This window comes from Microcebus murinus, chromosome 10 (genome assembly GCF_040939455.1).
Source record: "Microcebus murinus isolate Inina chromosome 10, M.murinus_Inina_mat1.0, whole genome shotgun sequence".
In the NCBI taxonomy this organism is placed as follows: Eukaryota; Metazoa; Chordata; class Mammalia; order Primates; family Cheirogaleidae; genus Microcebus; species Microcebus murinus.
In genome coordinates this window covers 86,390,871-86,404,572 of record NC_134113.1, presented here as the reverse complement: position 1 = coordinate 86,404,572, position 13,702 = coordinate 86,390,871, and the positions used below count along the sequence as shown (strand labels likewise).

The 13,702-nt window shown below is 37.3% G+C and overlaps 1 protein-coding gene across 1 annotated transcript in view; it reads right to left on the bottom strand.

Moving 5' to 3' along the window:
- SLC15A5 (solute carrier family 15 member 5) overlaps nt 1-13,702 on the bottom strand; it is an 81,741-nt gene that overhangs the window by 32,310 nt on the left and 35,729 nt on the right. The window contains exon 6 of the mRNA XM_012775837.2: nt 2,322-2,510. Coding sequence (XP_012631291.2) covers nt 2,322-2,510 — 189 coding nt within the window. The remainder of the gene's footprint in view (nt 1-2,321; nt 2,511-13,702) is intronic.

The following is a 13,702-nucleotide window of genomic DNA, read 5'->3' as shown; positions in this document are numbered from 1 at the left end:
TTATTTCAGAGTAAAGACTAAGACTTTCTGTTGGATTGCCGGAGAGAAGTAAGGGGAAAGAGAGGGATCTAGGATGACCCATGTGGGGAAGACAATTTTGCTCATACCAGGTCTCCTGGCTGTTCGAGTTGTTTGTGATAAAGAGCTGGGACACCCGTGCCCTCGTCTGGCACTGTTAGTTGACGTGAAAGAAGATGATATTAATAATAACAACATGCATTATAACTGCTAATTTTTGAATGCTGTATATATACCAGGCACTTTGCTTTTTGCTTTACATAAAGTATTTCCCTTAGTCCTTTGAACAATTCTTTTCCATTTTATAGATGATGTGAAAAGCCCAGAAATGCAGCATAATTTTCCCAGGGTCACATAGCTACTCAGTGGCAGAACTAGGTTTGAACTCAGTTATCTCTGATTTTAAGACCATCGATCTTAACTACTGTGCTGTACTGCCTCCCAGAAGAGTAATGCTTGATTTTGCAGTTCAACACACCCTGTCACATTTTGTGGCATTTGATTTTCAAGGAGTAGTCTCTCATTCCCATTGATTCTTACCCTAATGCTGTGGTATAAGAAAGATGTGCTCACTTATAGCTTGACTCAAGCGATTCATGTAGCCAAAAACATTTGTATACCCATAAGATTTTGAAATTAAATACAACAACAACAACAAAAAAGTGAAATAATAATCATTGTTTCAATTTTAAAGATCAGAAAAGTGAAGTTTGGAGGTTAAATATGTTCCCAAGTTCACATAGGTAGTAAGTGAAAAGCTGGAAATCAAACCAAAATCTTCTGGTCCTTAGTCAATGACCCCTATAGCAGATGAGTCAATTAACTACTAGTTTGACCTCAGTTTCCCAATCAGTTAATCAAGGAGAGGTGGACTAAGTGATTTATATTACATGATCTACCTTTTTAACAGTCAATTATAAATACCTCTCCAGCTTCTGTATGTTGAACCACTGTTGGTAAGTTGGCCGGGAATTTTCTCCCTGTATTCACTCATTATCTTCACTCATTACTTTACATCTAGCTCAGGAAATGTTGGCTGACTACTTCCAAAAGTTTTCTGGAAACAACATCAGGGAAGATCACAAACGTTTGTGTAGTGGCATACAGTTACTCATCTTTTGTATTCCTCACAGCGTTCAACAATGGTGTTCCCATCATAGAATCTTATACGATAATTTATTCATGCAAAATATGTAGAATGAAGTGATTTAAAAGTATAATAAAAGAAGTGTGACACACATATATATGATTATAACTACCCAATTTTATTTTTCCCTTTTTAATGTATTGCTTTGGTATGATATATGTGTATATATATATGTGTGTGTAAATACATATTTATTAAGTATATATAAGAAATTTGGAAATAACTTTGAAAATAGTAGGATTATTGAAGATTTTAGACACAAGAGAATGAATTTGAATTGTCACTTAGGATAATTACTGTAAAGGTTATGGGCAGGTTGATGGAATGGGAAAGATATTAGAGGTATGAAGATAGAAGTTATAAAAATATTATCAATAAGGTATAATAGAGGCTTGAGTTACAATCAGGGTTCCGACTATAGGAAAATATAAGGAGGGTAAAAACATAAGATGTGAGAGATTACACTGATTAATGTAGGCATACACACACTACTATATTGCAGGAAGTTACTGAAATATTGTGATACATTTTAAAGTGGTTACTTTAATTAATATAAGCAATCTAGACAATTCAGAAGCCCTTGATATTCAATAAACTTATTTTGAACCTGTCTTATGAAACACTAGTGATTACATTTAATCTAGTGTCATTTAATTTAAAGACATTGAGTTATCTGGAAAATTGGTGGAAATTTTCATTTCATTTGCATGTTTATACACTGTCAGAGCACATCAAATGTCGTTTTTTGGAGGGAGTCTATATGTGAGTTTGTGAATGATAGGAACGGAGGAGGAAAGGGAAGAGAGAAGAGGAGAGATTTCATCTGAGTGTTTTAGAGTTGTCTTCTAGGTTTAAGCAGTTTCTTTCCCCTCCTGTTGTGTATCTGACCAAATAGTTATTGCCTTTAACCAGTTAGTAAATCTTTTATACCATCTACATCCAGGCAGAATTAATAATTGTTCTGTATGTGGTAGAGGAAAGAAGAGAAATGAAGCGTTTTCAAAAATGAGAGTGATGAATAGGCTTTCTGGAAGCATTGGGGAAATCTCCAGGTGGTGATGAGGTCACCTATTACTTTAATTGTTCTCGTCGAGTTGATGTGTTCTGTCTAAAGAATGCATATTCTAACGTTAGTTTAAAAAAATTAGTTACTCACAAGCTGAGTTGACCAGTGTTTCAGCCACTCCAAGTAAAATGTACTGAAGAACCAGGTAGGAACAAGGCATGGAGGAAACAGTGAGCACTTTGCCTAAAAGAAGCTGCTCCACTGGAGGGAAGCGTTTCCTTTGTATTTCAAAGAAGCCGGCTACCATCACAGAAAATGCAGCAGAAAGATTGCCGGTAACTGAAGGAAAGGAATGCAAAAGAAAAAAAATTAAAGAAAGAGCTAGAAATCGGTGTAATAGGCCATAGCATTTCTTATACATTGATATTAGGGGATGTTTCCTCAACATTTTTTTGCTCATGTAATATCCAGACACTGGTTGGCTGTGGTGTATAGACAGGCCACCCAGTGGGCTGAATTGACTCCAACAAGGCCTGATGTATTGGCTATGTGACCTCAAGCCAGTAACTTAAGCTCATTATCATTTTCCTCAGCTCTAAACTGGGCTTCGTAACACTTACTTGGTAAGGTGGTTGTGAGATTGAAATAAGACAACTAGTATCTATGGGGAGTTGGTTCCAGGACCCACCAAGGACACCAAAACATGGGGTGCCCAAGTCCCTGATATAAAACGACATAGTATTTGAAATGTAATCCCTGCACATCCTTCCATATACTTCAAATCATCTCTAAATTACTTATAATCCCTAGTACAACATTCATGCTATGTAAATAGTTGTTATACTGGATTATTTAGGGAATAATGACAAGATAAAAAAGTTTGTACATATACAGTACAGAAATAACCATTCATTTCTTTCTCTGAATATTTTTTTTGATGTGAGGTTGATTGAATCTGCAGATGTGGAACCCTAGGATTTAGCAGCAATTATTATTGAATACGAAAAAGTGGTTTTGAACTTTTATCCTCAGAAACGATATATAATTCTAGATAACTTTTTTTAGATATATATGAATCAAAAATGATTTGTGGAAAGTTTAAAATAAAATTATCTCTTCATATAATTTTAATTATTATTTTAAAAATGGTTCTGGCATAACCTTAAGGGATTATCAGTCCTTGGTTTTCTGTCATTTCTCTAATCATATCAGAAAAAGTAAAGCAGCTATTATAGAATTAAAGACTAGAAACTTTTGTTTAGGAAAGTATGTTTTAAAGAGTTGTATTAGCTAGGTATAAATAAGAGTATAAAAGCAAACAATTATAGTGGTCAAACTCTTCCTTTTACTTTTAAGGAATTATCTAAGAAGTTTTTGAGTCAGGATTTTTGTTACAGAGTCTATATCTACTGTAACCATTCCACTTCTTAATTTATCATTCATATTACTAAACTTAATCCTATCGTTAGAACTGAGGCAAACTTTAGCTTGATGGAATTTACTTGAAATTTAGAGATAGTCACATTTTGCTAACTTGCATAAAATTTTAGATAAGGCAAAGCTTTCAATTCAGGAAAATCAATCTAATGTTTAAATAGCTTACTGTTTGTTTTGGTTGATGGAGAAACTGGTACGCAAATTTTTTGATTATATCTCAGCATTTAAATGTATCCATAAAGACTGCTCTTTACTGGGTCCCCAAGAAATGGAAAGTGTAAAAAAATGAGTAAATCTGAATAACTGTTCAAAAATTTCAGGAATTTTTAAATGTATTACTATTTTAAATTAAGTTCTATAAAGGCCCATTCAGAGTGAAGTAGAGATTTTGGTTCCGTAAACAGCTCATATAAAAAAATATGAATTTCATATATCTGCTTTTAAGATCACATTTATCTAAATTACTTGGCACATTATAAACTCATCAGGAAGAGTGCTAATATGTCAATTCAATTTAATGTTTACTGTGTTCCCAATGTATGCAAGGGAGTATGCTAAGCCCAGCAGGAGACAGAAGATTAAAAAGGTCTGTTCTCAGTCACTGCACACTCTAATTCTATTGGGGAATATAAGAAGAATTTATTGCTAGTTGGAGAGAGGAAAGACAGCATTTTATACTTTAAAGAAAGAAGGGTTTCAGTAAGAAAAGGTGAAGGCGGCACAGATGGTGTGAGCAAAGGCACAGAATTGTGAAAACATCAAACAAATTTTCAGGATGGCTAGAAGCTCAAGGTATTTGGGAATCAAGGGAAAAGATAGATTGGGGTCAGATCTTAAGTGGCATTTAATACACTCTTGAGGGAATTTGGAAATTACTTTGAAGATAATAGAATCATTGAAGATTTTAGGCACAAGTGAAATGATTAGAATTGTCATTTAGGATGATTATTTTAAATGTCATATATTGGTTGATAGAATGGGAAAGATATTGGAGATAGGAAGATAGGAAGTTATAGAAATAATATCGGTAAAGTATAATGGGGTTTTAAGTTACAATCAGGGCTTCCACTTCAGGGAAATATAAGGAAGATGGAAACATAAGATGCTATAGAGTCCTCTGGTAAAACCATAGTAACAGAAGCAAAGAGCAAGGAAGAAGCAGGTGCCAATGATGCATATGAGTCTAGGTGACCAATAAAATTGTAGTGATAATAATGTAAATAAGACCCATAGTAGACATGGAGAACAAAAATTTAATTTTGAGTTGAGTTGGAGGTACAAAGGAGTCATCTAAAGAAAAGTGATCCCAAAACAATTGAAAATGTGAGTCATAGCTCAGGAGATTGGTTGAATCAAGAAAGAATAATGAACTATCTGCTTAGAGTTGGAGTTTGGATCAGGTGAAATTGAAGGAGACTTGAAGAGGGAAAGAAGAGAATGCCTAGGCCATGTCTTGAAGCATGTTTGCATTTAGGACAAGAAAAAGAAGTAAAATCACTGAAAGGTCAGAAAGAGAGTGTTTAAGGAAAGGTTTTAAGGAAGAGAATACACATAGCAGAACTTTTTATCTTTTCCTTTAATTCTCCTTCACTCTTCAAATCTCTTCCAAATGTGGGGTCCTCTCTCTTCCTGCTATGCCTCCAAATGTACCGTTAAATTCTGCAGATTCTATTTCCAAAATATAGTTGACCCTTGAACAACAGGGTCTGAACCGCACAGGTCCTCTTATATTTGGATTTTTCTTCCACCTTTGTCACCCCTGAGACGGCAAGACCAACCCCTCTTCCTCCTCAGCCTACTCAACATGAAGATGAAGATGAGAATAAAGACCTTTGTAATGATCCACTCACACTTAATGAATAACAAATATACTTTTTCTTATGCTTTTCTTAATAACATTTTCTGTTGTATACCTTACTTTATTGTAAGACTACAGTATTTAATACATACAACCTACAAATTATGTGTTAATCAGCCATATATCAGAAAGGCTTCTGGTCAACATTAGGCTATTAGTAGTTAAGTTTTTGAAGAGTAAAAGGTTACACGCAAATTTTTGACCGTGCAGGGGTACAGGTTGTCTGTCCCCCTAACCCTTGCATTGTTCAAGAGTCAACTGTATATTATAAATCAATTTGCTTCTTTCCATAGCCACTACTGTCGTTCTAAGGCAAGCCATTCTCATTTTTAACCCAGACTATGCGCAACAGCATGTTAAATGGTTTTCCTGTTCCCACTCTTGTCCACCTCTAACCTATTAAGCACCCAGCAGTCAGAGTGATCTTATGTAAATGCAAATTGAATGTTACTCTTCAGCTTAAATTCCTTCTATGGGTTTCCATGCAGTTAAGGGGAAATTCTTAACATGGCCTGTATGATCTTCCTTGTGCTTGTTACTTCACTGTAATTGCTTGCTACTTTCTCCTCTCTGCCCATGTTTCAGCCACATTGATCTTTGTCTTTCTTGAACATCTTAACTCTTTCGCACCTTAGGGACTTCAATTTGCTCTTCCCTCTATCCAAAGCATTATTCCCTACTCTACCTGCCTATGTGTCCTTCAGGAAGCACTTCATAATCTAAATTAGATCCTGCCTGATATCTTCCCCATAATATTCATTTCTGTACCATACTTGCCAAAATTTTAAATGAAAATTTTAGTGTATTTATTTTGTACCATGTATGTTTCAAATATTTGATTGGAAGCTTCATACAATTTGGAACCAAAATTGTTTTATTTACCACTCTTACTACCCAGAAAAGTGCTTAGGTTCACAGTAAGCGAGACACACACACACACACACACACACACACACACACACACACACACGCACATATGAATAAATGAATAAATGAAGATAGAATTGAATATTTTAAGAGAGAGAGAGGATAATGAAACATGTGACAAGTCAACTATACTGATGAATAGATTGTCAGTTACCTTTTACAGTTAACAGGACTCCCATGACGGAATCAGAAAGCAAGTGTTTTAAGTATGATTGGGCGGTGAGTATGTGTAAGTAGCTTCATCTAATCTTCTAAGAAGTTTGGTGTGTAGGAAAAGAGAGAGTGAAACAAATTGTTTAAGAAGTTAGCAGGATCACAGGAAGCTGTTTTATAAGAAAGGTTTGGTCATGTTAGTATGAAGAGGAGGGGAGCCAATGGAGATGAGAAACATGAAAGAAATAAATAATATAGAAATATCCTGACCTAGGTAAGAGAGGGGAAAGCTTTGAGGGCCCAAGTTTAATCATAACCAGAAAGGAAAAAAGTCATCCTTTAGAGGAAAAGAAATGTACATAATGTTTAGAATACAGAGAATATTGGGAAATGGAAAAGTGAATTTGAGGATATATATGTATGTATATATACCATATGACCTTGACCTTGCAACTTACAGAGGATAGTCACTTCTTGAGAGCAAGTGGATGGAAAAGAAATTGAGGGGAGAGAGGGAAACAGTTTCAACAACCACTATTGATGAGTTTAGCTAGAGAATAGAGTCATTTGTAAAATTCGGCCTGGTGGCTGTGATTTGCAGAGTATTTTATTGGAACCCCCTCTTTTTTTTCCTGAAATCATAACAGCTGAACAATCTCAGACAATAAATGCATAGTGTAGTACTTTTCCTATTATGCTTTGCTTTTGACATTATAGTAAATAATTAGAATGATATTGAATTATTCAATTTGCTGACTGAATTTAGATGAATTTTTAAAATGTTTTCACCAAGAGAATAAGGTTCTTCAGGATTCTTATTTTTTAATTCGTAAAAAAGGACAAAAATTCTTCAAACAATTGTATATTTAATTTATGATTAATCAGGATTAGGACCTAGAAAATGTCTGTCTTCCGAATTGAACAGTCTCTACCAACAGGGCTAAGCATGGCTCTAACTAGTTATGTGGCTGTGGGCAAGTCACTTTGCCTTAAAAAGTCCCAGTTACCTTTTATACAAAATTTGGTGTTAGCTAATGCATAAAGGTGAAAGTTCTTTGCAAATGGGAAAAAAACTGTGAAATTTAGGATGATTTTAAGATCCTATTATACAATAAAAGTTGATTTTTATCTATATTCTAACTTCTAAGGTGGTATAGAGACTTCTGGTTAAGACTGTGGATTGACCACATGATTTTATTTCTCTTCTCCCCATGCTTCCAGTTAAATGATAGCAAGAAATTTTAAAAAGGTAAAAAGCCAGAGAAAAGGAAAACACTGGTAGAGGAAAAAATTGGAAAAAATATTTAAAAATTAGAAAGAGAACAGGAAACTGATTTGGGGGGTGAGTAAAAAAGAAGAGGGAGCTAAAACCTAAACTGACTGCAGAGAAACTGCAGACTGAAGAGGCATGACCCTAGTCACCCTGAAGAATCATTTAGAATGATTAGACTCTCCAATCATTAGACTTGAAGGCACCAGGTATTTCAGATATTGGAAATAAGTCTCAGAAAGAACACTGGTTTCCAAACTGATTGAAAGTCTGTACCCTGAGCAGTGAGATTGTCGTCTCCACTTCTACCCCTCGATGGGTGAGTACCCATGTTCCATCCTTTCCTCTCACAAGAGACTTGGGATTACTCTGCAGAATTTAAATATGTGTGACTTTGGGCTCAGGGAGGAAGGGCAAGGCTGAAAATAGAAAACAGGTAAAAATTGGGATTCTGAATGATGACACACACACCCTCCCCTTCCCCAATATGCACCTCACTCTCAGCACTAGGGAATATACCTCAAAGCAGAAAATTGAAAGCATCTTCTCTTAATGAGCTAAACAGCTCCATTAACAGATCTGTCTATATAATATTTGGGAGGATGTCCAATAACATGGCTGCTTCCCTGCCAAATGATTTTATAGAGGAGCCGACATTTTGAAAAGTCCCACTTAGACATATAGCCATACTATCCTCAGTAATACTGTTCTTTTATAGTCTATATGAATAGAAAGCCAAAGACCTCTAGAAATTTGAGAATAGCTTCCAGTATGAAAAACAGGGAGACAAACGAAGAGCTAATCTATAGTTAATAGCCTCAGAGAGGTGAGTGAAGCTATTGCGTCTGCAAAATATAAATAAGCTGCTGTGAAAAGGGAATAATAAGACTTCTTAGAAACCAAATATGATTGCTGAAATTCAAAAATTGGTAGAGAAGTTGGAGGATAAAGTCAAAGAAATTTCTAAGAAATTAGAGCAACAACCATGAAAGGAAAAAAAAAAGTAAAACTACCAACAAAAATTAAATAAATAAACAATATTATAGACATTTGAAGAGAAAACATTAAGAGACTTACTGGGTTATTTTAGGAAGGTGTAACATCTGACAAAGTTCAAAAAGGAAATACAAAGAAATTGGAAGAGAGGAAATTATTTTTTAAAAATAAAATTTTTTAATTGAAAGAATTCACCTGAGTCAACAGTAAAATGGTTGAAGAAGACCTTTACCAAGGCACAATAACATAAAATTTTAGAGTATTATAGATATAGAGAAGGGCATTCCATTTAGGAAAAGAAGTCAAGAGTGAGATCAGAAGAGCCTTGGACTTCTCAAATGGTAATTTGACTTGCTTTACTTGATTATCTTGTAGAATTTGAACTTGATGAATATCTTCTTAGACACTCCTTAATTCTAACAAATATAAGGTAGTCTAGATTTTTAAAAGTCATGCATTTTTGGTTTTTTTGATTATTACCTGTGCTATGTAAAACAGGCTTATATTTTATCCAAGAAAATTTATGGCATTATAGATAATAGTTTAGACCAAGGTCAGCAATTTTTATTTCTGTAATAGCATCAGGGAAGATGGCTGACTAGGGACACCAGCTGCCAGATCATCTCAGAAAGAAGGAAAATTTTAGATGAAAAGAAAAAACAAACTAACCTAATCATAGATCCAGTGTAATTTTGAGAGAAAAGTGCCAGAGCCTACAAGAGATTCCATGGGAAGAAGTTGTGGAGGAGAATATATTGGCAGAGGACAACCCTGGAGAGGCTTAGAGTCCAGCAAAAATGGTAGGTGGAGCAGTTTGCTTCTCTCTCCCTCACATCTCTGGCAGTCAGCAGGCTCCCAAGCTGCTAACGAGCCCTTCTACCATGATGAGCCCAAAAGCTGCTGCTACCAGTCACCTGGGAGCTTCTTGAGGCCAAAGCACCAAGCTGCCAGTCCCCTTAGGGTGCATCCTGCCACCATAGACCTGAGCTGGGAAGGCAGACACCATATTGCTTCTCCACCCCCCGTGCACCTTTGTCCTTCCCATGGGGCTTCAGCCCCTCAGTTTTTATCTTGCTCATTCCCACACTCACATTTCCCCCAATCCAGCCTAGATTGCAGGATCCCAGGGGGCTTGTGGGTCCTGAGGAACCTGTGTGATCCCAGAGCCCAGACATTCCACATGAACTGCTTTCTGGAGAGAGGGATAGCTCTCTTCCATTCACACTCTTTTCCTCTCCTTTCCCTACACTGTCCATGGCTGCTGAGAGAGACACTTGAGCTGGGGCTCTCAGGAGCTACTGCTTCACCTCCGTTGGGGCTCAGCTTCCTCTGAAAGCTCAGCTTCCTCTGAAAGCTCTACAGAGGACTAAGTGGTGTTCAGACTGTGCACTCTCTGGCCCTCCCCAGTGCTACTTGCCTGGTTACTCCATCAGAGGAGGGCACACCCAGAAGCAGCGGGACAGCAAACCTGCTTGAGCACTCCACAGGCAATTGGGGACCAGTATGCTCCTCCCTGGCAAGATCAAGAATTCATCTTCAGGGACCCAGTGACAGGCCTGCAAGCCAGATCCCGTACCCACCAGGACTTGATCATGTTCTGTGGAGGCCTGGAGGGGAGATCTGTGAACTAATTTTAGGAGGCAAGGGAGCCTGGCTGGGCAGAACTGAAAAGAGAATGCAATGTGGGTCCCAGCCACACACATTCCTGGAGCACCACTCCCCCCATAGGAAAGTCACATCTCAGCCCAGGGTTGGCAGGGTTGGATCCTGGACAAGGAAGCACCCAGCCTGCAGTGCCATTGCTGGGGAGCTTAGCTAGTCTGAATCCCTGCCTACTGAGAGGCACCCAAGGGAGTCCCTGGTGCAGGGGATGGGAGAGAAAAACAAGACCTGTTCCTGACAGCCAGATTGTGGATCTCAGGTAGCCCCCGCCTCCATACACAGACTTGACTTTCTGGCTGGGTAGGACCATCTCAGCCCCTCCATGGTGGCTTTCCCCAAAAGGCTAGGAGTGGACTTTTGATCCCAGTTGAAGTGGCTACCTTATCAGCTTTTGTGGAGCCTGAGAGCAGGCTCACCCAACCCAGACCCACCCAGCCTCACTGCCCCACCTGCTGTGGTGGAGAATAAGGATGTACATTGAAGTTCCAGGGCCCTACCAACTACCTGGGGCATTCAAGTGCTTCTCCATATTCAATAAATGGTGCTAGGAAAATTGGATAGCCACATGCAGAAGAATGAAACAAGATCCATATCTCTCACCACTCATAAAAAGTAATTCAAGATGGCTGGTCCAAAGGTAGTGAGTTATCTCACTTGATTATTCACAATCAGTTACAGATTGGACTCTTTGTTCTACTACATTTTCCCCTTCTTACTACTGCACTTGACTAGTCTTAAAAAAAATCGAATTCAAGATGGATAAAGGACTTAAATATAAGACACAAAATCACAAAAATCTCAGAAGGAAGTATTGGAAAACCTCTTGTAGATATCAGCCTAGGCAAAGAATCTTATGAAAAAGATCCCAATGGCAACCATACCAACAACAAAAATAAATTAATGGGACTTGATTAAATTAAAAAGCTTCTGCAAAGCTAAAGAAATAGTCAACCGAGCAAATAGACAACCAACGGAATGGGCAAAAATATTCGCAAGCTATATATCCAATAAAGAGCTAATAACCAGAATCTACAAAGAACTCAAGCAAATCAGCAAGAAAAAAACAAACAGCCCCATTAAAAAATGGGCAAAAGACATGAATAGGTTCTCAAAATGTTCTCAAGATAGACAAATAGCCAATAAACATATGAAAAAATGCCCAACATCACTAATTACAGGAAAATGCAAATTAAAAACCATAGTGAGGTATCTCTTTACTCCAGTTAGAAAGGCTTTTATTGAAAAGTCCAAAAACAATAGATACTGGCATGGATGCAGAGAGAAAGGAATGCTTATACACTATTGGTGGGATTGTGAATTAGTACAACTTCTATGGAAAAAAGTATGGAGATTCCTCAAAGAACTAAACGTAGACCTACCATTTGATCTAGCAATCCCACTACTGGGTATTTACCCAAAGGAAAAGAAGTCATTTTATCAAAGAGACACCTGCACTAGAGTGTTTATGGCAACTCAATTCACAATTGCAAAGATGTAGAATCAAGTGTCCATCAGTTCATGAGTGGGTTAACAAAATGTGGTATATGTATACTACTCAGCCATGCAGAAGGATGACTTAATGCCTTTTGCAACAATTTGAATGGAACTGGAGACCATCATCCATCTAAAGGATGGAAAAGAAAAATATCACGTGTACTCGCTATTAAACTGGAACTAACCTATGAGCACACATGTGCACAAAGGCAAGTAAAACTCAGTGGAAAACATGTGGGAGGAGGGGGGAGAAGGCGATGGCGGAAAACCTACCTAATCAGTACGATGAACAAATTGGGTGAGGTGCACACTTATAGCCCTGACTCAAGCATAACAAAATCGATATATATAACCAAAAGCATTTGTACCCCCCGTAATATTTTGAAATTAAAAGAAGTCTGGTAATAAATATTTCAGATTTTGTGGGCCAAAAGGCAAAATTGAGGATATGTAGGTAAATATGTAATAAGGAGAAAATAAATTCCTACAATTTTTTAATGGATAAAATTCAGAATAATATCTTTTGGGAGAGTGATGAAATTTCACTTAATTGGGGCTCAATTTTAGTATTTCTTATTATTAAGTTAATTGCAAATGTTCATCTGTGAAAAACATTCTTACATCACTGGTCATACAAAAACAGATAATGAGCCAGATTTTTGACTCACGAGCTACAGTGATTGGCCCACCCTGGTTTTGTCATCAGCTTTTATTGCCTGTTCTTGAATTTTGGCTCTGGTCTAATAAGAAATTGTAGCATTTTACTTGGGCCACTGCTCCTTGTACACATGAATGAAATCTGGCAGAGCAACTTTTGGCCACTTCTTCTGTCCTTGATACCCAAAGTGTTACTCCTGACCAGTAGTGTAGTTGTCACCTGGAAACTTGCCAGACATGCAGAATCCCCGGCTCTGCCCTAGAACAACTGCATCAGAATCTGAATTTAAACTAGATCCCTCGATGATTCCTGTGCACATTAAAATTTGAGAAGCAACTGCTTTAACACAGAGCACTGTCAGGCCTCATCTAGCAAAATCCAATGAAAGAGAGTTCTCCAGACAATTTCAAGCAAAGCAAACATATTTGCCTCATTCTTTGTAGTTCATTTGTGCTTCCATAACAAAATATCTGAGACTAGGTAATCTATAAAGAACAGAAATTTATTTTCTTACAGTTCTGGAAGCTGGAAAATTCAAGATCAAGGGCTGCTCTTGGCACCTAAGATGTTGCCTTGAACACTGTATCCTTCAGAGAGGAGGAATGGTGTGTCCTCACCTGGTAGAAAGCAGGAGGGCACAAGGGACAAGCTCCCTTTGTCAAGGCCTTTATAAAGGCACCTAATCCCATTCAGGAGGGCAGAGCCCTCATGACTCAATCACCTCCGAAGGCCACACCTCCCAATACTGTTGCATTGGAGATTAAGTTTCAACGTAAATTTTAAAAAGGATAAAAACATTCAAACCATAGCATGCATTTACCCAGATATTTTCAGGCAAAGCATATTTTACCTGAAGGATCTAGATAACTATGTTCACTTTTTATTTGCTACTGCACTTTGGTGTCAATGAAAAATGGCTTTTTAAGATTCAAAGCAAAGTTTGATTCCAACCTAAATTGAATCCACTCCACTTTTAATTCTTAACTTGTTTGAGATCATAACACACCTAAAGCAGAGTGTAGTTTATCAGAATGCACACATTTTAAACCTCTAGCAGATCTGTATTTATAAGATAA